The sequence below is a fragment of the Camelus dromedarius genome, chromosome 15 (assembly GCF_036321535.1).
Source record: "Camelus dromedarius isolate mCamDro1 chromosome 15, mCamDro1.pat, whole genome shotgun sequence".
Taxonomy (NCBI): Eukaryota; Metazoa; Chordata; class Mammalia; order Artiodactyla; family Camelidae; genus Camelus; species Camelus dromedarius.
The window spans coordinates 57838087-57860646 of record NC_087450.1 but is presented as its reverse complement, the minus strand read 5'-3'; the positions used below and the strand labels follow the sequence as shown (position 1 = coordinate 57860646).

Here is a 22560-nt window from a genome sequence, read left to right as displayed (position 1 = left end):
TGGAGGAGAATCACCTACACGTGGGCCACTAGTTGTAGAGACAGAGACCCCAGGGCCTGGACACCATGAGGTCAGAGAGGGACAGAGGTAACTAAGTCCCCACTCAGGGGCTGAGGGAGCCGGGGAGGAGGGAAGTGGGGGGCACTGCTCGGAGAACAATTACTGGAGGACAGAGAACTCCGGCTTTTACGACAGGAATGTTATGTTTCATGTTGCTATCACTTATACCCCCTCCTTCAGTGTGGCTTTCAGTCAAGGTGTCCACACACTTGGCCGTGAAGGAGTGGGGCTCGTCCAAGGGGAGTCCATGCTGAGGAGGTGAGGAGAGGAGGAGAAATCGGCACAAGGAGGTCTGGGAGCTGGAGGTGACGGGGGAATATGTCCTTCCCTAAGGGGAATCCCTGATGATACCGGGAAGGATGCAGATTTCCAGTTGGATGAGGGCAGCACATGAATGCTTGAAGCTATTTTATTTAAGTCATAAGGGACAGGAGGGCTCAATGGGCTGAGGGACTTGGGAATAGCCGTGGACATTACGGTTTGTTGATTGGGCAAATCAGGCGTGGGGTTTCCCTGAGAGTCAGGGTATCGGCTCTGCCTGGAGCAACGCATCCCCATTCCTGGAAACCCAACTCCTCAGCATGTCTTGACAGAACCTTCCCTGTAGCAAACCCTCCTCCAGGCTCCCAGGACTCCCTCTGACTCGGATGCAGCCACACTCACGGTTTTCCCAAACTCCACGCCTTCCCCCCAGCCCACTCGGTTTGCGTTACTGCTCCCTCATCCACGTGCGCACGGTGCCCGCACACAGGTGCTACCTGGAAAACCTGCTCTGTCCACCTCTTACAGTGAGCTATTAAAATTTTTTTTTTTACTTTGTAATAATTTTAGATTCACTAGTAGTTGCAGGAGATTCAACCAAGGAGCTGCAGATAGTACAGAGAGTTCTGGCATACCCTCCACCCAGCTTCCTCCAAGCTGAACCTCTTATATAACCATGGTCCTTTTGTCAACACTTAGACATCAACACTGGGACAATACTACAGACGCAACTGCAGACTTTAATCAGATTTCACTGGTTTTCCCACAAATGCTCTTCCAGTACTTCCAGATCCCATCCCGGGTTCCACGGTGCATTTAGCCTTCATGCTCCTTAGTCTCCTCACATCTGTGATTCCCTACTCTCTCTTCGATTGTCATGACCTTGACCCCTTTGAGAAGTCCTGGGGAGGCGTTTTGTAGAGTGTCCTTTGATTTGCATCTGTCTGATGCTGCTCATGGTTAGGCTGGGGTTATGGAATCAAGAAGAGAAGACACCGAGGGGAAGTGGCCTCCTCGCCTCACCCACCTCACCTCACCTCACTGTCCATACCCCTTACCACTGGCGAGTTAGCCCCTGCCACCTGATGGTGTCTGCAAGCTTTCTCCAGCGTGAAGATACTCTTTTCCCTTCCCAGACTTTGTCAGAAGTGAGTCACTACGTCCAGTTCACACTCAGGGGGTGAAGACTTAGGCTCCACTCCCTGGAGCGGGTATCTCCATATATTATTTGGAATTCCTCCTGGGGGAGAATTGTCTCTTCTCTCCCATTTGCTTATTTACAATGCATTCTTATTATTTCCTCTTTAAGACCCTCCTCGACTCTCCTTCGTCCAGCTTAGCAGCTAAGCGGCTAAGACAGCTCCCCCAGCCCCGGTATTTCCACTAGCCGGCGGTGCTTTCCTCTGTTGTTGCATTTATCAAACTATACAAACTATATCATTATCATTACTTTCCTTGGGAGCCTCCCTATCACAGGAGAGCTTCTTTAGTCATCATTTATGAGTAGTGATGAGGCAGGCACCTTGGACAGGTATTCGTATGAGCATCACCTCATTTAACTCCCATGACATTCCTAGAAGTAGTTCTTTTTACCATGTGAATTTTACAGAAAAGGAAACTGGGACTCAGAGAGGTTAAGCAACCTGTCCAAGGTCACACAGGTAGTAAGCAAAGTCCACAAGGGCAGGAACTGTGTCACAGCCCTCTCTCCCTGGTGGCTGGCAGAGCAGCAGGGTTCATCATGAACTTGCTTGCGTTGCAACAGAAACAGCAAAACCTGGGCTATTGTTGTCCATACCTGCCTCAGGGAGCTAAGCACAGGGGCCAACTCCTCCTGCCTTCCTGCCCCCAGTCTCTGCGAGGCTCCCACAGTGGCTAACACCAGCAGAGGCATCGTTCCTCGGGACGAGGCTCCCACCTTCCGGTGTCCCTGAGGAGGGAGAGAGGAGGGAGGGAGCAAGGCAGTGAAGGCAATTCCTAAATTGGGAGCCCTGAGCAGTTACATCTCTCAGAGACTACACTGGGGTGGCAGCCCACAGATGACCCAAGGGACCCAGCAGGGATCTCTGAGTCACATGGAGCCAGAAAGGTGTCTGGGAAGGGGCTCCGGACAAATCAGGGCATAGGGCATTTTCTAAACTCCTCCTGGCTAAGTTGTTTATTCATTCTTTGGCCCTATCAACATGGGCCTGATCTGAGGTCAGAGCTCGCAGTTCCGGGTAAAGACAGGTGGGAAGTGGTAAACAGAGCAAATGTGACTGAAGAGAGGCCACGTGGGGACACTGAGGAGGGAGGGGCACTAATTGCACCTGGGGGGTGCTTCATGGGGAAGACAAGGGGCTTCGAGGAAGAGGGGGACCCACAGACAGCAGGAGCCACTGCCCAGGAGTCCCCTGGGGCCCGGGAAGCAGCTGGACCAGGGAAGCTGGGTGACTCCCTCTGGTTCAGGGGGCTGGCCAGCTTGGGAGCACAGGGGCGATGCAGCCCACCGGAGGTGCAGCCTGGCGCTCCCCAGAGGGCAGGAGTGAGGAATAGGCACCCCGCAGGTCCCAGCTTAGGCCCTGCAGGGCCCATGCAAGCCCCCCCGTGAGATGCTTGTCCACTGGTCATTCTGCCAGCACTTTGAGCAGCCATGCTGCTGGCCCTGCTGCCTGTTTGGGCTGGTGCCAGCACCACACTGGGTCACTGGGGAAGCCAGGCTGGCAGCATGTCCAGGGACAGGCAGTCAGCCAGGCAGATAGCCTGGATGACCCCGGGGATCCTTGGAAGCCTGCCCGCCCAGGCCGGGAGGTACTTTGTGTTGTTGTCATGGCCCACACTGGCCTCCATGGGCTTTCTCCTAGGGATGTTCTCAGGACAGTGGTATCCATCCAGGGGGCCTTGGATGGTGGTGGGCACCAAGCTGGGAGTCAGCCTGGAGGCATGGATTCTAGTCGTTCCCCTTCTCTGGGTCTGTTTCTCTTCCCACAAAATGACAGGTTGGACTAGTGGAGTAGCTGTCAAAGCTTGGTCGCTGGACCAGTGGTGTCAACAACATGCAGGAACTTGTTAGAAATGCATCGGAGACCTACTGTATCAGATGCTCTGGGGCAGACCCAGCAGACACAAACTCTAGGGGATTCTGATGCCGCTCAAATGTGAGAACCCTAGGCGGGCTGCTCTCACAGGTTCTTCCCAGGCTGATTCCAACCTATCAGGCACCTGCTGCCTATGCACAAACGGGTGAGGTATGTTGTCAACACCGAAACATCACCTCTATTCCCTGGGTGGCTCCCCGCCACTTGTCCCTCAACACCAGCTCGGAGGACATCTCCTGTGGAAACAGTCCCAGACGGCTCTACCGCCAGTTCCACAGGCAGAGGTAGTCAGGTCCCCTCTGCTCCCCCTGTACCTGCACCACCAGCATGGCCTTGGTGTACAGCACATCCCTTGTGGTCTTTCCTGCCAAGTGGTGGGACCGAAGGGCAGGGCTGGTTCTGATCCCTCCAAGGTCTCCTAGCAGCAAGCGCACAGCATGGCTTTCCTTCCCTGCTCCGCAGGCTGTCCTTCCTGGGCTCTCAAGATCCCAATAAGCACCCATCCCCTCAGAGAATCCTCCAGGGGTCCACTCTACCCACAGCCCCACCCTGGAGCTTTCCTTTGGCAAACGTTGCAGGTTGGAGGACACACAGCCCCTCTACCCCGGGCCTGGGTACCTGACCCATACATACAAGCTGGTTCTCCCTCTTGGGAGGTCTGATGACACAACACCCAGAGAGGTGGTGCTCTGGCCTGGGGACACACAAAGAGAAGGCAGAGCTCTGCAGTCACGAGGCCACCGCAGCCACCAAGCAGAAGCTGTGTGTGTGTGTGTGTGTGTGTGTGTGTGTGTGTGTGTGTGTGTGTGTAGGGAGGAGCTGACCGTCCCCTTTGTATCTGGTGAGAGCTGCCGATTCCCCCCACCCATCCACTCACAAGGACTCACATGTGCTTTTAAAGTGCCTGTTTTCCCAGAGGAGACAGTTGGGAGAAAGAATTACTGGACTTGGGTCTGAGAGATGGAGCCTGACTCCACCAGTGCCAGCCAGGGCTGCTTCCCTTTTCTAGTCCTCAGTTTCGGCCCCATTTTACAGATGAAGAAACTGAGGGAGTTAGTAGTGATGGATGCCCATGGTCAGGCTGGTGGATCCATCATCAAACAGGTGGGAGATTGATGGGTCAGTGATTCATGAATTGATCCACTAGTCAATCATTGATTAGGTCATTCAGTCAACCAGACTGCCAGTCAAGCAGCTAGTCAGTGGACAGCACATCAGCCCTTGTGTGACTTCCAGCCAGTGAGCTCAGCCCCAGGCAAAAGAGAAAGGCAGGAAGGATGGGCTGGACCCAGACCTCACCAGCAGCTTACTCTCCCCTCCCAAGTCAGCTTTCTCTGGCCCTCCCACCCACCCTGGCAGCAGTGCAGGCAGGGAAGGCAGCCTCCAGACTCGATTTGTTCCTCTCGGCTCCACAGCTGGGCTCTGGCCAAAGGCTGAAATACTCAGGGGTTGGCAAGGCCTGGGCCAGCCAGTCTGCAGCCCAGGGAGGGGATGCTGAGGGACAGGAGAAAGGAAGAGCCCGCCCACCCGCTGTGGGTCCTTGCCCCTTGGCAGCTGCCAGGCCCAGGGCAGAATGAAGTGGAGTCACACCAACCATCTATTTCTGACTAGGCCTTGAAATCAGCTCCTCCAAGTTCAACCTGGAAAGGGGACCAGCCCTTGCAGAGAACCATGGTTATCCGAGATGGAATGGATCTCCAAAAACATCTAGTCCAGAGATTCCCAGATCTGGGCATTTCACTGACCATAAAATTTCAGAACAAGTTTGGGGATGCTGCCAGAGGATTGCTAACATTTTGTTCTCACAAGTTCAAGTGTTATGTACTATCTCTGCTATCACCATCTCTTCCTAAAAGGCATAACATTCTAACCAGAAAAAATTAGGAGGATACAATCTCTGAATAAATGATAGTCCTTAAACTGTACTTAACTATATGAAAAAATGCACTCCTTGCCCCTTATTTTTCTCATTCATAATAAAACCATGAATACTTACTTGATCATAATTCAGGACTGATTAGAACCACAGAGCTAATCCAGCTCCATTTTGCAGGTCAGAAACTGAGGCTCAAAGATGACAAAGATGCACAGGTGCCCAGCACTTTAATACTAGGAGCTAGGACACCAACCCAGTTCCCTGTCCAGGGTCACTCTGACATCCTAACCTGGTCCTCAGTCCAGTGGGAAACCATCGTCACTTTCCCTGGGTGGACCTGTAACACATTTCTCCAAGTCTGTTCCAAACTGGTCCCATCTCCCCAACACCCCTTCCCCAGCAGATGGCTCCCACATCACTTAGAAGGTAGATCACACATAAACACCCTGGCCATCTCTCGCTCCATCCCAGAACATTCCTGGCTCCTTCGTCATGCGCATGGCCCGCTTCCCTGTTCCGTGCTCCCCCAGCCCTCCCCCAGCACACACCCCCCAACCTCACTCCGCCACTGTCAGCCCTTCCATCTCTCTTCTGCTTCACTCACTTTTCTCCACCGTGCCCTTCCCTTCAGCATACGAACACAGTCAAGTTTCTGTAGTGTCATTTAAAATTCTTTCAGAGTTCACATAAACAGAAATCATGACGGCTTTTAAATACAAGCAAAACTCTCAGGTAAATTCCATCAAAGAAATGCAATCTTATGTGATGAGTGCTCATTTTTTCCACTTAGCTTGGCTGAGGTCAAAAATTCAAGAAGATCGAGCACCAGTGGAGAAAGAGGGGACTGGCTTTAAGGTTGATTGTTGATGGCGTACAGAGACACAAAAGCATGTTTGGAGGGCACTTTGACAATTTTCCTAAACAAAAAAATGCACATGGCCACATATCAGAATTTTCATAGCAATTTTATTCATAACAGCCCCAGACTGGAGATAACCCTGATGTCCATGGACACAAGAATGGGCCAGTGCATGGTGCTGTATTTCACAGCAACGAGAATAAATGATCTCGAACTACATGCAAGTACATGGCAGTCCCCAAAGAGATAAACTACATGATTCTCTTTGTACAGGTTTCAGGACATGCGAAAGTATCTTGTGGTGTCAGAAGTCATGATAGGGACCATCCTGGGCAGGGTCAGGCAGGGGGCTTTTAGAATTCTGCTAATATTCTGTTTCTTGATCTCAGTAACACAAGTGTGTTTACCTTATGAAAATTCACTGAGTTGTACACCTAAGGTTTTGTACTTTCCTGTATCTAGGCTATATTTCAATAAAATTTACCAAAAGGGAAAAAGAAATGTAAGAGCAGTCAACCCAGCAATTCCAATTTTAGGAGGTGATTCTGTAGTTAACCTTGCACGTGGGCACATGATGCACGGACAGGATGTCCTGCAAACTGGAAATAGAAGAAACAGAGGTGATTTAGGCAGGAGTGGTTCAAGTATGGCATGTTCATATAACGTAATAGTATTTAACTACAACAGAGAGCGAGGCTGATCTTTGTGTACTGATGTGCAGTAGCCTCCAAGATGTGTCGTGAAATCAGCAAGAAAGATTCAGAAGGTGCACAGATCACGATCCTTTGCATATAAGTATTTTTGCATATACACAGACTCTCTGGCAGGACCCACGAGAAAGTGGTGGCAGTTTAGCTGGTGGCATTATGCTCTACTTTATACAGTTCTCTGGGTCCATGTCCAGTGTGCCTGCTGGACCGCACTTGGCCTGAGGGTCTGTGGGGCCTGGTGCCGATGAGGGCCTCCGTGATATCTCTGAATAAATGACTTGTAACTGACTCCAATTTATAAACATGTCAATATCCCAATGACTATAGGCAGGTCCAGTATCTGGCTATGGCAGCAACCACCTGGTGTGTGCGTGTGTGAAGAAAGGCTGCATGGAGAGGTGGTATCTGGGTAGAGGTGGGGGACAAGGGAGGAGGAACCAGCATAAGCAAAGACTTACATGTCTGTCTGTCTGTCTGTCACATGGACTAGAAGTAGGAAGGAGAGGACCTTATGCCTGGAGAACCTGGAGCTAGCCTGCTGCCCAAGTTTCCAGGTGCTGTCCAGGGAGAAGAAACTGAGCCAGAGGAGAGAGAAGCTTGTGCTCCAGACTCCTGGAGAGTTGCTGCCACCTCCTACTCCACAGACACGGCTGGTCATGTGGGTTGATTACACTGGCAGAGCTGGGATTTGGATCCAGGTCTAACTCCAAAGACCTGCACCAAGCATTCTGCTGAGTGTCCTGCTGTTTGGGGGTCAGGAAGGGCTTTACTGAGAAGTCACAATGCAGTCTTACAGAGTAAAAGTGGAGAAGGGTTGGGGTGTTCCAGACAGAAGAAACATCACATACAAAGCAAAAGATGGTGACTCTGACATGATGTTGGGGGGCACAGGGTTTTGCACTGGGATAACAGCATTAGAAGGGAAAGGGATTTGGGGAACTGGTTGGAATGATGCAAGAAGTGCTGGCTGGGGGCTGGTTCTGCAGAGCCGTGCATTCCTGCCTAAGGAGTAAGTTTCAGTCTGTGGCTGTTCGGATTCCAAACTGAGGGTTTGAGTACAGCTTTGGTACCGTCCCTACCTCTAGAAGATGATTCTGGCAGTGAGCTGAGGGGCACTGTGCAGGTGATGAAGCTAGAGGTAAGCAGACCCATTGGGAGGCAGCAAAATAATTCAGGTGAGAGAAGACATTGGCTTGGACCAGAGCAAGAGTGGGTGATGGAGAGAAGTGAATAGTCTGAGAGAGATTTAGGAAGACAAAGAGCACTAAGTCATTGACAAAGGGAGGCAAGGGCAGGAGGGAAGGGCCAAAGGTGACTCTTAGATTTCTGGATGAAGGAAAAGGGTATCTGGTGGTACCCTTCCCGAATTTTGCGGAAAATTCATATTTGGGTAGAATGGAAGTTCAGCTTCAAGGACACTGAATTACAGGTGTCTGCAGAATGTCCAAATGGGGAGGGCAGTTAGGAGTTGGTCTTCATTCACTTATTCAACCACTGGTTACCATGTGGCTGCAGTGAACCAGGCACTGGGGTTTCACAGTGAATTAGGCAAGGTCTCTAACCTTGGGAAGGTTCCTTCTGGTGGGGAGACAATTAACAAATAACTAACGAAACAAAAGTTACAGGCTTTGAAAGGTGTTGGGAAGGATGTGAGTTAGATGAAATGGAAAGAAGCTGGAGGTCAGCTTATGCTCCCTCTGTCCAAGCAGAGAAGGCTGGTGAGGAAGAAGCTGGCCAGAGCCCTGGGCCCCACCTGCTTCCCTGTCAGTATGAACGTGGAGGGCCTGGTGCTTTCATGGCCTGTTTCCTTGCCTGTTCTCTTGCTCAGAGCACAGTCCCCACAGCGCGGGGATCCTCTACTCTCACCTGCCCCTAGCTTCTAGGGCCGAGGATTCCTCACTGTGGCCTCTGCACCTTGTTCTATGCCAACCCATATCTAAGCTCAGCAAATGTGGGCCACGTGGGTGGATGAAAGGCTGCGCCAAGCCGCACTGCAGGCTGTGTGGGTACAAATAAACACAGGCTGCTCTTCAAGAACTTAGAGCTGCAGAAATGCATAAACCACACCCAGAGACACAGGCAGCCAAAGGGCAGGGGTAAGTTGCCCTGGACATCTCTCTCATTCAGGCCTGAGGACTTCCCAGAGAGGGTGACACTTACACCTGGCCTAAAAAATGGGCAGGTTTCACCAGGTGCTTTTCAGGTGGTCACTTGTTTTGCCCCTAACCCTCCATCCCCACCGAATTGTGGGGAAACTGCAGCCCAGAGCTGCCTGGAGGGGGCCGTCAGTGGCAGACTCAGGCCGAAAAGCTCCGGCTCTAAGTGCCTGGAGGAAGGAGCGGATGCAGGAATGTCACCTGGGGCTAGCCAGCTTTCAAAAGTCTTCCAGATCAGGGATGCTCTCCTAAGAGCGATGGTAGATTAAACAAGAAAGCAGAATCAGGGTTGAGACTTCCAGGTGAGCCGCCTCTACTGGACAGATTCACTCCCTGGGGACCTGCACTCCGGCAAGCAGCAGGTGGTGGCCCTTTAAAGCGCAGCCCCCCTCCCCAGCCAGTCCAGTAGACTTGGGGACTTCCCCGGACGCATCTGCACGGTCCCTCCACCCAACCGCTCCCGCTGCAGCAGCCGCTGCAGTAGCCGCCGCCGAGCCGCTGCCGCCGCCGGGACCTTTCCCCTACTTTCCAGGGCCTCAGGCTCCGCCCCCTCGCCGCTACCAAAACACGTGCCGCATCCCGCCCTGCCCGATCACGCCGCGGCCAGGCTCTGATCACGCGGCTCTCCGCGGCGCCCATTGGCCGGGGGCGCCCAGGCCTGTCGCGGATTGGCTGGTGGCCGCCCAGACCCGCCCCGGCGGGGCGCGGTGTATTTTGGTTTGCCTCTGCGCCCCGCCCCTGCGGCCGCTCCCTCCACAGCCGCCCCGCCCCTCCCGCGCCGCGAGGGCCGCGCCGGGGCAGAGCCGCGCGGGCGGAGGCGCGCGCCGGCCGCTCGAGCTCCGGGTCTCCGCCGCCCGCCGCGCACGTGCGGCAGCTGCCGTGCACTAAGCTCCCGCCCGTGGCGGCTTTGTTGCCTCCGGGCCGCAGGCACCATGCACACGCCAGGCTCCGCGGGCCCGGGCGACGCGCGCGCGGTGAGTGGCCGCCTATCGGAGCGAGGGGAGAGGCGGAGACGCGCCGCCTGTGCGGACCCAGGGTGCGGAGGAGAGAGGCAGCGCGCGAGGCCTCGCCGCACCCGCACCGTTAGGAACCCAGGCGGGTTCGGGAGCCGAGAGGGGCGGTGGTTGCGTGAGGCCGCGCTGGGAGGGGCGGGGAGGGGGCGTGTGCCTCGCACCGCCCTACGCGCAGCTTTGTCTGGCGTTCCCGCAGCGGCCCCGCCCCGCGGGCTCCAGGTGCGGGGTTATTTCCAGCCATGACGTCACCAGGCCCTGTGCGGAGGCGGCCATTGGGCGGGGCGCGGCTGGCGGGAACGCGGCACGCGGGCGGCGGGGGCGGGGCAAAGGCGGAGGGGCAAGGACTGGGAACACGGCGCGCGTCAGCGGAGAGCTAGGGGGTGGGGCAAAAGCTGGCGGGAAGGTGAAGGGCGTGGAGAGGGCTGTGGGAACGCAGCGCGGGGGCGGGGCGAGGGGCGGAGCAAAAGCTAGCGGGAACGCGGGGCGGGGCAAAAGCTGGCGGGAAGACTGCACGCGGTGGGCGGAATGGGACGCCTCCACCCGGCTGGCTCCAGTACGGGCCTGAGAGCGGCGGGAAGTTCGCTGGCTGGACCTGGGACCTGGGACCTGGTTCCTGGTTGTCGAGCCACTGGACGGCTGAGGGGCCGAAAGGACTGGGAGCCCCGCGCCGCCGCGTCCCTCCCCCGCTGTGGGGGTGGAGCAGGCGGCAGCCCATGTCTGTGACTTAACAGTTCTTTTCGAGGCCGGGCTGCGGGCAGAAGCGGGGCCAGAGTGGCATTTGTAAAGGCGGTGGCCTTACCTGTGTGCCCTGGGGGTAACCGGGGTAAGTCAGGTTGGATGCTTAAGCAAACTGAGTGGAAGTATGTATCTTCATAGATGTAAAGTTTCTCTGGAAAGAGATCAGTTAGTTCTAGTCGCGTCCCATCCCCCTCGCGCTTAAGAAGAGACAAGGGTACTGCGCCGGGAAGCCCTCGGGTCCAGGACTTGTGGCGAGATCTTAACAGTTTCTTCCTCTCCCCGTGCTGTCCTGGTGGCCTTGACTGACTTGGTGCTCCTGGGTGTGGGGACCGGGGCTGAACCAGCGCGGGCTCTCCCTCCTGGAGCTCTGCTGAGGGATGCCCTGACTGATATGGATGCTCCAGAGTTCCCGCAAATGCATCTTGAGGGACACTCCGGTGGCTTCACGACTCTGAAGGGCCGCTCTCTCATCTCGCCCAACCTCAGCCTGAGCCATCAGTATCGTTCCTCCTCCCCGGGGCCCGTTTGGCACTAGCCAGTTTGGTTCACGCCTCAAGAAATAAGTCTTATTAATCATTTCCCGAAGACAAACATAAACTTGATAACCTTTGTTACGAATCAGTTTTCTGTGGAAGCTGCTGGCCGGCCGACTGCATCCCAACTCCTTCCCTCCACAGAAAGCTGGCTTCAGAGCCAAGTGGACCTCCGTGCTCCGCAGGCTTCCTTCCCTAGAAGCCAGAGCGCGTGCGCGTGCGGCTGGAGGCGGGCAGTGCGGGCGTGCGCGGGGCAGGCTGCTGGTGTGTGTGCCCGCGTGCCCATCAGGGTTCCTTGTCTGTTTCCCGGGGCTGAGAAGCTGCTGTGTTGTGTCTCCTTTAGGTTGACATCATGGACATATGTGAGTCAATCCTGGAGAGGAAGCGGCATGACAGTGAGAGGTCTACATGCAGCATCTTGGAGCAGAACGACATGGAAGCTGTCGAGGCTCTTGTTTGCATGAGTTCCTGGGGTCAGAGAGCCCAGAAAGGGGACCTGTTAAAGATAAGACCCCTCACACCCGTCTCTGACTCTGGGGATGTCACCACCACTGTGCACATAGACGCAGCTGCACCTGAGCTACCAAAGGACTTCCATTCCTTGTCAACTTTGGTAAGGGGTGGGGAGAGGAGTGGGTTTTGTGCTAGAGTACCTTCAATAAATGTGCTGAAGAATTCCTGGGTGGATTCCCTGGGATGCTGGCAAGCAGGTTCATACTCTCCCCTGTGTGGGTCCTAAGGATGAAAACATGTCTTGAAAATGTGCTTTCCCATTGATAGATGCAGCCACAGGATTAAAATATCCATAGGCTGAAACTTACAGATTGATTCCAGAAAGCAAAATATACTCATTTCCCTGGGGAGCTTATGGTGAGGGCTTAGGTACCCCAGTCCAGGATCAAATCTGTGGGTAGCAGCTGGAGAAGGCCTATGCTTTGGCACCTGACAGCCTTCATTAGCTGGGTTGAAATCCTGGCCTCTCTGCCTCCCTGTGGTGGCCAACTTCTTTCTTGTGTGAGTTTGGTGCAGTCAAGCACTGTTTTTTGTTTTTGTTTTCTTAACTTGCTACAGCTATGAAGTTACTGGGAGAAATTGCTTCTCAGCTTGGAGAAGTTGAAAGCTGTAAATTGTTAACTAAACTGAAAGCTATAATCTAATTGTCCTGGGCTGGAAGCTTGCACTGGAAGGAGAGTTTGGAAAACTGACTTGGAGAGGGATGAGAAGGGACTTGTGGGCAGTGGAGAGGGTTGTCCAAGTAGTAATCCTGGCTGCCGGGAGCACCTCTCAGAGTTTCTTTGCATTGGGCTCTTCCGTGGGGAGGCCCAAAGTAAGTGAGAGTTGCTGGGGGTGGGGTGCAAAGAGAGGCTTGGTTTAGGTAGAACCCCTGGTTAGAGCATGGCCTTTCGGGGATCATTCTGATAGATTTTATCTTGCATCCAGTAGGAACTGGATGTGTGTGATTGGGTAAGTATGTGTTAAATTTTAAAAAGTTTTTGAGACTCTAAAATTATTGTGTAGAGCTCTCATTTTTAATATGAATTTGTTTTCTCATTTGTCATCCTAATAGTTGAAATTGCTCCTTTCAGTAGCTGTGCAAGCCCAGGAACAGCACTGACATCCTTATGACTGAGCAAATGGGTCGGTTTGGGAGAGGCTGGGAAGAAGGGAGAAAGCAAGAAAATAAAGTACCTCATGCCTCCTTTACAGCCACTGGTTGCTCTTGTGAGCAGACTTCAAACAGCCTTTTCTAGATACTTCTTTGTGAAGCCTTTGGGGGCAACATGATCAAAGTAAGTTCCTTAAAATTTAACCAAAACAACCTTTTCACATAGTACTTTTTTTTTTTTTTTAAGTGCATGACTCCTCCTCAGAGTCCTGACCTCGTGGAGCCGTCGACAGGAACACTTGTTCCTTCCCAAGTAACTGATTCCAAAGCACCCATGGTCGTGGCCATCCCCCCAGCCTCTACTGGGGCAGCCAGAGTGCTGAGCAGGAGGGCAGAGAGGGGCCTGCCTGGTATGAAGCCAGAGCTGCTGGAGCCAGCTGCCAGCTCTCACTGCAGGGCCATGGTGACAAGTGTCATTTGCCACACTGGGGGGAGTCCTTCTCCTGCCCACGTTCCTACCACCCAGACTCAAGAACACCAACTTTCAGCCAACAGAGAAGTAGAAGCACAGATTCCAAGATGTACTGAAGCTTTGCAGGACACACACCTCACAGACAGTTTGCTCAAAGTTAACTCAGTGTCTTGTCAGCCTTGCTCATACAAGTCTGGTGGCCTGATCCCTGCTGATAAAGGCCAGCAGGAGGTAGGGTGGCCTGTTGCAATTCAGTCCTGCTCACCAAAGAATTATGAAAATGACTTGCCAAGGAAAGCCACCCCTCTGATTTCTGTCCCCATTCCTAGTCCCCCTGTCCTTTGCCAAATGATCCCTGTGACTGGACAAAGTGGCATGTTACCAGCTTTTTTGAAGCCACCCCCCCAAGTGTCTGCAGGGACTGTCAAACCCATCCTACCCCACGCTGCTCCAGTGCCCCAGCCTGTGTTTGTGGGACCATCTGTGCCTCAGGGAACTGTGATGCTGGTTCTGCCCCAGGGGGCCCTCCCCCAGCCTGCCACGTGTTCATCGAGTGTAATGGCTGTTGGAAATAACAAGTTCTTGCCCCTTGCCCCTGCTCCAGTGTTCATTGCATCCAGTCAAAACTGTGCCCCTCAGGTAGACTTTTCCCGAAGGAGGAACTATGTTTGCAACTTCCCAGGCTGCCGGAAAACCTACTTCAAAAGTTCCCACCTCAAGGCTCATCTCCGCACGCACACAGGTGAGTCCTGAGGCAGGTCGGGCATTGGGAAGGAAACACACGTCAAGCCGCCTTTGGGATCAAGGCATGAGGACCACTGGAGAAGGCAGCCTTTTTTCTTTGATTCTGAAAAGCTTTCATAGTCTTGGGGTTAACATTAGTACAGCCATCAGTGGTTTTCCTAGAACATGCCATCCATCTGCTCAGCCCAGTAGATAAACATAGTACAGCTCTGTGACTGTGATCCTTGATGGGCTTTAGAGGGAGGCTCTCGTTGCCTCTTACTGCAGTAGACGTCTCATTTTTTATTTGCATTTTAGAAAATGTGCGTTCACGTTGGATAAACATCAAGGTGATTTACTTAGTTTTACTATAGGGAAAGAGCTTTCTAAAGTATGGAGAAGTTTGAATTCTAGACTGTTTGCACTTTAAAGGAATATTTTTTACTTTTGGGAATGGATAGTGTCTAATTGAGAAGTCACAAAAGAAAGTAACTGTAGTGACTTAGTGATCTCTTTGTTACCTCATTGGCTTCCTAGAATTTTCTGTAGTGATGGAAATGCTCTCTATCTGTCCAGTAAGAGGGTAGCCACTAGCCACACACACTTGAAGTGTGAACAGTGTGTCTGAGGAGCTAAATTTTACATTTTCATTAAGTTTGCATTTGTACAGCTACAAGGGGCTGGTGGCTACCATGTTTAACGGAGGTGAGGTGGCCTGGTAGATAGAACTTCTGCTTTAGTTGCTTGGGGCAGAGTGTCTCAGGTGTTCTGTAGCTCTCTTGTTCTTTGAGTTAGTGTCAGGCATTTTGTTTTGTTTTCAAAAGTCCTGTAGTTAAATAGTCTGCTTGTTAAGCTCACCTTCGAAAGGTTCACGCACATATGCACACACAAGCACAGCAACAGGTCGCGGGTTCCGCGGTAAAGACGTGGTTCGTAAACTCTCTCCATCGTGGAACCCTTTTCACCAGAATGTCTGCTGATGGCCTGCGGGACAACAGGGAATGTTGTCAGCCGTTTGGGAAAGGCTGAACTGGAGGGAGTCGTTGTGGTACTTTACTCCAAAATGCATTTGAGGTAGAGTGGTTCTAATGAGCGTATTAAAATGCTGTTGTGGCAGCTTCCACTTGCGGAATGAAGCAGGGTCTGGAACGTAGGCTGAACAAAAGGCGCTCTGCTGCCCTCCACGCTACGGAGTGGGCTGTCTGCTTCAGGGATGAGGCCCAAGGCCTGGCCGGTGAAGAACTTGCTTCTCTGCCTTTACCTTTGCTCTCCACGTCCACATCTCTCCCCTTCACTCTCTGCTCTCTGACTATCTCTTATTTACTAAAAACCATTTAAGGGCCTCTCTTAGAAGTATTTTCTGATCTCTCCTTCCTTATTTGACCCTAGGGGTTTGTTACGTTTCTCACCACATTCTCCCTCTGTTTTTTTTAGTTACTTATATACTTGTCTGATCTCACTGGATATAAATTCTTGGTGTCTGACCTAAGAGCCTGGCACTAGTAAATGATGATTGGTCATTGGTACTACAGGGTAGCTGTCATGGCTGTATTGGCGTGAACGGGCACCTCTGAAGGGCTCATTGACTTGGCAAACTCTTCAGAGACTACCGAGGTGAACTTCAGATCACATCCAAACACAGATTATACATTTGGGGAGGCAATGGAATGAGGTATTACTGTTTATTCAGTCAGTTTCCCTTGGTAGAAATACTGGCAGGGTGGCACAAAATAGGGCTTCAGGTTTCCCAGTATACTTAAGTAACCATAAAAGTTCTGAAGAATCAACTTCTTGTGACATTTTGTAAACACTAAATTGGAGTTTTCATAAGATATAGAAACCTTGGGTGAGTTTACCTTAGATAAGATAGTTTTTCATTCTAAGCTGAAAATTTTTAAAATTAGTATAAGGTAGAGTGAGCAAAGGCTCATGTTTTTATAAATCCTATGCCAAAGGGTGGTTATTCTCTGTCCACCCTCTGGCCATCCAGTATGCTGACAGCAGTGGTGGTGGTTTCCTGAAAACAGGTAACCTTATGCTTATAGCATGAGATCTTTGAAAGTCCATGAAGTTCAGGCCTTTTTTCTTAGAATCGTTCATAAAAAACCATTGTGATGCTGAATTTTCCTGCTAATTCAACTTTGAAAAACATGATATATTTAACTGATGTCTCATCATCATTCATTCAAAACCATTTATTCGCCACCTGTCATACAAAGTGCTGTGCTGGGAGCTAAACTGTACAGAGATGGATGAACTAGGCAAGTCATAAATCTTCAGGAAGGTAGGTCACGTAACAGCCTGTAACAGCGTTGAACACATCCATTTATGAGGTTGCACAGCAGTGTGTGATTGTCACAACCTGGTCAAGATAGGGACTTCTAGGAAAGGGAGCACTCCTGCTGGCTGGAAAGGCCCGGGAGGACTCAGGGGAAGGGCCACACTGTTACCTGCGGACAAGGGCTCCCTCGCTCACCTCCAGGAAGACAGTATGAGACACCTTCCAAGTGTGCTGAAACTTTGAACGGAGACACTTGAGGCTTGTAACTACAAGAAGGTGGTTATTAGAATTCTAATTCATTTTGTAGTTAACCTCTTTGTCAGTGTAATAACAAATATGAAGATGGCATTAATGATTCTGAGAAGTCTTGTAGGTCCTGGGAGGGATTTGTTTTTAGATGTGCAGCTTCCTGAGAGGGAAGGAATTATTCCTTTTAAGACTCTTCCTCCAGTTAACTGTTGAAGACTTACCTTTATTTAAAAAATCTTTGGAATAACTAGATGAATTTGACATTGTTGAGCCCTGACATACTACATCTTGGGAGTGGCAGGAAGAAATGCATCTTGGACAATTACTTGACTTCCAGATAACCTGATTCCAGAATAGTAGGATATTACTTTTTCCTTAGGTCTTGAAGACCAAAATTTTTAAATGACATAAATCAACCTGCTGAGCATTTATTTATATTTTCTCTAGTATGTGTTTTCTCATCTCTTAGGAGAGAAGCCTTTCAGCTGTAGCTGGGATGGCTGTGATAAAAAATTTGCTCGCTCAGATGAACTCTCTCGCCACCGCAGAACTCACACTGGGGAGAAGAAGTTTGTGTGCCCAGTGTGTGATCGGCGTTTCATGCGCAGCGACCACCTGACAAAGCATGCCCGGCGCCACATGACAACCAAGAAGATCCCTGGCTGGCAGGCGGAGGTCGGCAAACTCAACAGAATTGCTTCAGCGGAGAAGCCTGGGAGCCTGCTGGTGCGCATGCCAGCGTCTGCGTGACGGGTCCGCCAGGGAATTGCGGATGGAAATTTGTAAAAGCCTGCTTTCAGGAATGGAACTGATGATTTTCTCTCCAAAAAAAAAAAAAAGTCTTGAGGGCTAGGGGAAGGTAGAGAGCTGGTTCTGATGAAGGCATGTTGACTTGTTTTCTTGGTTGGGACCCTGTTCAGTATCTTTTGCAGTTTCAGAAGTTCTTTTAAGGAAATGGAAGAAAATTTGATAATCTAAGTCACCAGCATTCAAACAAACATTTCGGCAATAAATCTTACAAAATTGGGATTTTTACAACCTTTCTATTCATGTTTTGTAGAAACGCGACAGGGTACTAATTTTTATACTGTTTTTTATAAAAATATTTTTATTGGTGCTCAAATCACTAATTTCTAGATAGATGATTTTACAGTCTTTTCAGTATTTAACATTTTAATTATACCCTTACTTTTAGTACAAAAGTTGGAATATTATTTAGCCAAAAAAATTTACAACTTTGTAATTAGGCCTTTTAGATCTAAGAATTTTCTAGAATCAGAACTGGTTGAGCAGGGGCCTCTTAAATAAATGGGGGAGGAAAAAAAACTTTATAGTTGGCTTCTTCATAACATTTTCAAGAGAAATACCAAGCAACCGTTCCTTTAAGGCTGTAGCCCAAGGATTTAAATTTTGGTTAAGTAGAACTTAGTCACCTGTGTCTGTGGTGTGACTTGTGAGGAATGTACCCCAGAGGATAACTTAAAATACTCAATAGGTACCCGATGAGCAGAGAGCTGCTGTAGGATCTGAGTGTCTGCTCTGCCGAGAGCACACCGTTCACAGTCTCATTTGTACCTCAAACACCAAAAAAGGTGATGTATGCACTCAAACTCAGCTGCTTTGTTAGTTGTCAGTTTGACTTCTTTTGCTGTGGCCTTATCCAAGTATTTTGTGGGTAAAGTAACTTCCTAGAGAAAAAGGAAACGTCCTTAGTATTTGGAGGGACTTCCCACCAAAGTACAGCTTATCTGAGGTGGGGGCACGTGCAGATGGTGCAGCTCCAGTGTTCTGATTTCTTTATTAAGTATTAAGAACTATGGGAAATGCAAGCTACGCTAAATGGCAGTAATACTGCCCAGCTGTCCTTTCATTCATTTTATTTGAAGGAAATTGTTTTGATCAAATGGAGAATTACTTGGGAGTGGGGTGTTTTGCAGTCTGCCTAGAAAGCAGACCATGGGCGTCACTGTGAAGCTGTGTGAGCACAGGTCTGAGCGTTACAGAGACTGCGCCCCGGGTCCGGAAGGCCACGAGCTTGCTTTTGTTGGGCAGTGTTGGGAATCCAGCAACAGAACACATGTAAGGGATGTGGGGATGTTGCTCTGCTCTTGGAGCCTGCAGATGGTTTTTGTTGTGCCATATGTATTTAGATTCTGTCTTTGGCTCTTAGTTATTGGCATTTACCTTTATTAAAACGATGGTAAGGTGAAATACTGAATAAATATAATTAGGTTTTGTGTTCAGGCCTTCCTTTAGTCTGAGAATGCTCTCCTGGTCATTCACTGTATGTTACTCCACACCCTTTAAATTACCCTCTAGTATCAGCCGCTAAGTGACAGGCTGTGTGTTTAGGAGGCTTCCATGTCTTTGGACACTTCTGTAGTTGAGTATTCCTCCTGGTCATGAGACATACTACAGTTACAAAAGAACTGTAATTAAATGTACATAGTTTGTGTTTCCCCACCACCCAGTCCTTCCTCCCACTACTTGTATCTTAAATCAGCATAAACATTTCTGTGTGTATGCTGTAAATGGCATTAAATTGGATATTTCTCTTAGTTATACAAAATAACGTTAATCCTACTAATGTTCTGGTGGATAACACAACGTCTTTGAGTATTTGGTTGCTTGTCACACTGAACTTCATTCTCTGAGCAATGTAGTTAGTTTCCAAACAATAGATGTGTTTTTTAAAGTTTTGATTTATACTTCCATTTCCTGATGAGATTTCAAAGTACCTTCTGTAAACAACAGTTTTCGGCCCTCTGTTTGTCGATTGAAAAACTGTAAGTTGGGAAACAGCTTCATCTGAAAAATGCAATCGGAGAACCAGCGCCTGTGGTGTGTGTTCAGTGTGGAGTCCCTCCGCTGCAGCCCGGCTGTCAGAAGAGGGCACTTCCCCAGTGCACTTTACTGCCTGAGCAATTCTGCTTGATCTCTTTTGACTTTGAGCCTTCTAAGTAGTTTCAGTAATAAAATTTTAAGTGTTTCAGAATTATGTTTTATGTAACAACAGACTTTGACTTATTTAAATGAATATGTGCGATGTAACTTTTTTCTTTGAATCATATAAAACATTTTTGATTTGCAAACCAGACTGTATCCTGTGTCATGTACCTGCACTACAGTATACCCAGTGGCTTTTCAGAAAAATCTATAAAATTGTATATTGGCCCAACCTGACCTTCCTCTTTGGTTTCTGGGGTTCTGTTCTGCTTTCAGGATGCCCTTAAGATTCTTTGGAGGGTTCTTTCTGAAAGAAGTGTGTGAAGAGTCTGCTTCTGTGTTGGCCGCTCTGATGTTGGGACTGGTCTTGGCAGAACAGGACCGTGGGTGCTGTGACCCGTGACCCTCATCCTCATAATCTTCCTGTGCCGGGAGGTGGACTGGGAGGCATCCCCTTCCCCTGCTCCCAGCCCAGGCTCTAAAAGTACGTCCCGGAGCCGCGGTCTTCACTCCTGCTCCTGGAGTATGTCCTCTCTGGAACCCACTCTGGCTGGGGCTGTGTGTCCACACCCCACTAGACGAGCCCCTGCAGCTGTTGGAGCCTAGGCACTTCCATGGGCTCGGTCCTCGGTCCTCAGTCCTCATTGGGTCTGTCCAGCAGCACGACAGGGCCACACTCTCCTGCTCTCCTACCTCCCTGCTCCTTTGCTGGTCCCCCTCCTCTCCCTGACTCCTCTCCTACTGCCCTCACAACCTGGGTGATCTTTTCCACCCTTGTGACTTAGATAAGAATCACATCTCTACCTGCATGCATGTGTCTCCTTCGCTCTTCTCACCTGGGCTTCAGATTCCTGTTTCCATCTGTCTGCTTGACACCCATCTATTCAGTGTCCCAGACTTTGCCCAAGCTCCTCATCTTCTTGCCCACGCTTGCTTTTCCCACAGCTGACCCCATTGTCTTTGAAAAGAACAGCAAGGCCATCCTTTTAGCTGTTCCAGTGCAAAATCTTGGCGTCATCCTGGGCTCCTTTCTCACTCCAGATCCAATGTCACAGTCCTGTTGACTCACTGCCTTCCAAAACCACTCATCCTGGAATGTGATTCCATAGACCACACTAGTCCTGGTCATGGGTGTGCATGTGTGTGCACAATTGTGTGGGGGGTAAAGGATCACAACAGGCTTTGCATTTAGCACTCCACCTAGAAAAGTCTCTCCAATTCCAAATCCCTTTGCTTCTGGGTGGTGGCCACATGCTTGTTACCCTCAGCTTTGTGACTTTACCTGCTGTCCTCTGTGTCCCCAAGGTTCTACTTTCTGGCTGTAATAGCCACTGTTGTTTTAATTTCAACTTGCTTCTTTTGTTTAGGGACTCTTAAAATGAGGGACTTGAGACATGTACCTTACACCTGGGCCCCATCCTGGGAGGAAGTCCAGGCACCAGGGACACCATACCCTAGTGGGATGAGACCCGCTCAGTCCACTCTAAGTTAGGGAGGCTTGTTCCCAAAGGTCTCTCACCACTCCCTAGGAAGTCTAGTGGGTCCCAGGATTGTCCTGAGCTGGCTCTGCAAACAGGTTTCTTCTCAGCATGTTCTTTTCTTTGTTTGTTTAAGAAGTTCATTTGTGTCCTTTGTTTTAGACTCCACATATAAGTGATATCATATGACATTTTTCTTTCTCTTTCTGGCTTACTTCACTTAGAATGACAATCTCCAGGTCCACGTTGCTGCAAATGGCATTATTTTATTCTTTTTTATGGCTGATTAGTATTCCATTCTGTACATATTATATATTTTATATATATATAAATGGGTGGGTGGGTGGATGGATGGATGTGATATGATTCCTGTTATGGGTGAGCTTACATTTTAGGAAGTGGATCAGACTTGCAATAGAGTGCAATAAAATGAAGCAAGTAACTAGTAGTGATCAAAACCTCTAATCTTGGGGGAAGGTATAGCTCAAGTGGTAGAGTGTGTGCTTCGCATGCATGAGGTCCTGGGTTCAACCCCCAATACTTCCATTAAAAAAATAAATCTAATTACCTCCCTCCAACAAACAAACAAACAAACAAAAAAGTTAATTAAAAACCTCTAGTCTTGAAGGAGTCCAGAGAGGAAGGCCCAGGGAAGGTCTACCAGACTCCTGGCAGGTAGCTTTGATAAGTAGTATGGATTTGGCCTGAGACAGGACTGGGTGCAGATCCGACTCCATTTAGCTACGTGTTGCTGAGAAATGAACTCTACTTTTAGTTTCCTCATTTCTGAAATGAGGATTACATAGAGTAATGTGCCTATCCTATCTCAGAGCCTGGCACTTTCATTTTGTATGTAGAAGAAAACCTTAGTTGTTTTCGAACAAAAATCTACTTGAAGGGTAGCTGTCTTTGGGCACAGAAATAACAGAACAGGCTTAGAGTATTCTCGTGTTGCCGGCTGCCTTCAAGAGTGTCAGGGCCTGTGCTAAATGGTAAAGAGGTCATTCAAAGGAACTCCCACTGGCCAAGCTGTGGCAGTTTAAACATTAAAATATGAATTCCACTTCTGCCCAAGATGGAGTAACAGGAACTGAATATAATCTCACTCTCAAAATAACCACCAGACAAAATGTATGAAAGGAGTTTTCCAGGAACTGGACCTTGGGTCATGAAAGACAGTGACCCTGAGAGATAGGAAATAAGGGTAGTGAACCCAGTCTGCTGCCTTGAGGAAGTTTCCAGGTTGTGATGCAGGGAGGAGGAACTCAGGCGGGACTCGAGTCCCCTAGTGGAGGAGATGGCAGTGAGGGTGCACGAATGCCAGGGTGGCAAGGGTCACGGGGCAGAGTGCCAAGGAAGAGAGAACAGCCCAGAGAACCCTGGAGGTCTACAGGGGGGCGCCTGGACGGAGGCGGACACCCGAAAACCGAAGGCAAATTGTGTGCACAGGGGCGTGTGTCCTTATTCTGGGCTGAGGAGTCATTATTTATATCACTTCTCAAAGGGCGACCCGAGATGGTTA

The 22560-nt window shown here is 50.0% G+C and overlaps 1 protein-coding gene across 3 annotated transcripts; it reads left to right on the top strand.

Moving 5' to 3' along the window:
- The first annotated feature begins 9795 nt into the window (after positions 1 to 9795).
- On the top strand, positions 9796 to 19797 carry KLF11 (KLF transcription factor 11). Of its 3 annotated transcripts, none has more exons than XM_031466557.2 (4): positions 9796 to 9973; positions 11627 to 11896; positions 13137 to 14103; positions 17163 to 19797. In XM_031466557.2, the coding sequence occupies exons 1-4, from the start codon at positions 9932 to 9934 to the stop codon at positions 17231 to 17233; spliced, it is 1350 nt and encodes a 449-aa protein (XP_031322417.1). In that variant the 5' UTR covers positions 9796 to 9931; the 3' UTR covers positions 17234 to 19797. The 3 variants fall into 3 exon arrangements, with proteins under 3 accessions (XP_031322417.1, XP_031322416.1, XP_064350807.1); XM_031466556.2 differs by having other exon boundaries at positions 17084 to 19797; XM_064494737.1 differs by lacking the exon at positions 9796 to 9973 and adding an exon at positions 10790 to 10835 and having other exon boundaries at positions 17084 to 19797.
- The last annotated feature ends 2763 nt before the right edge of the window (positions 19798 to 22560 follow it).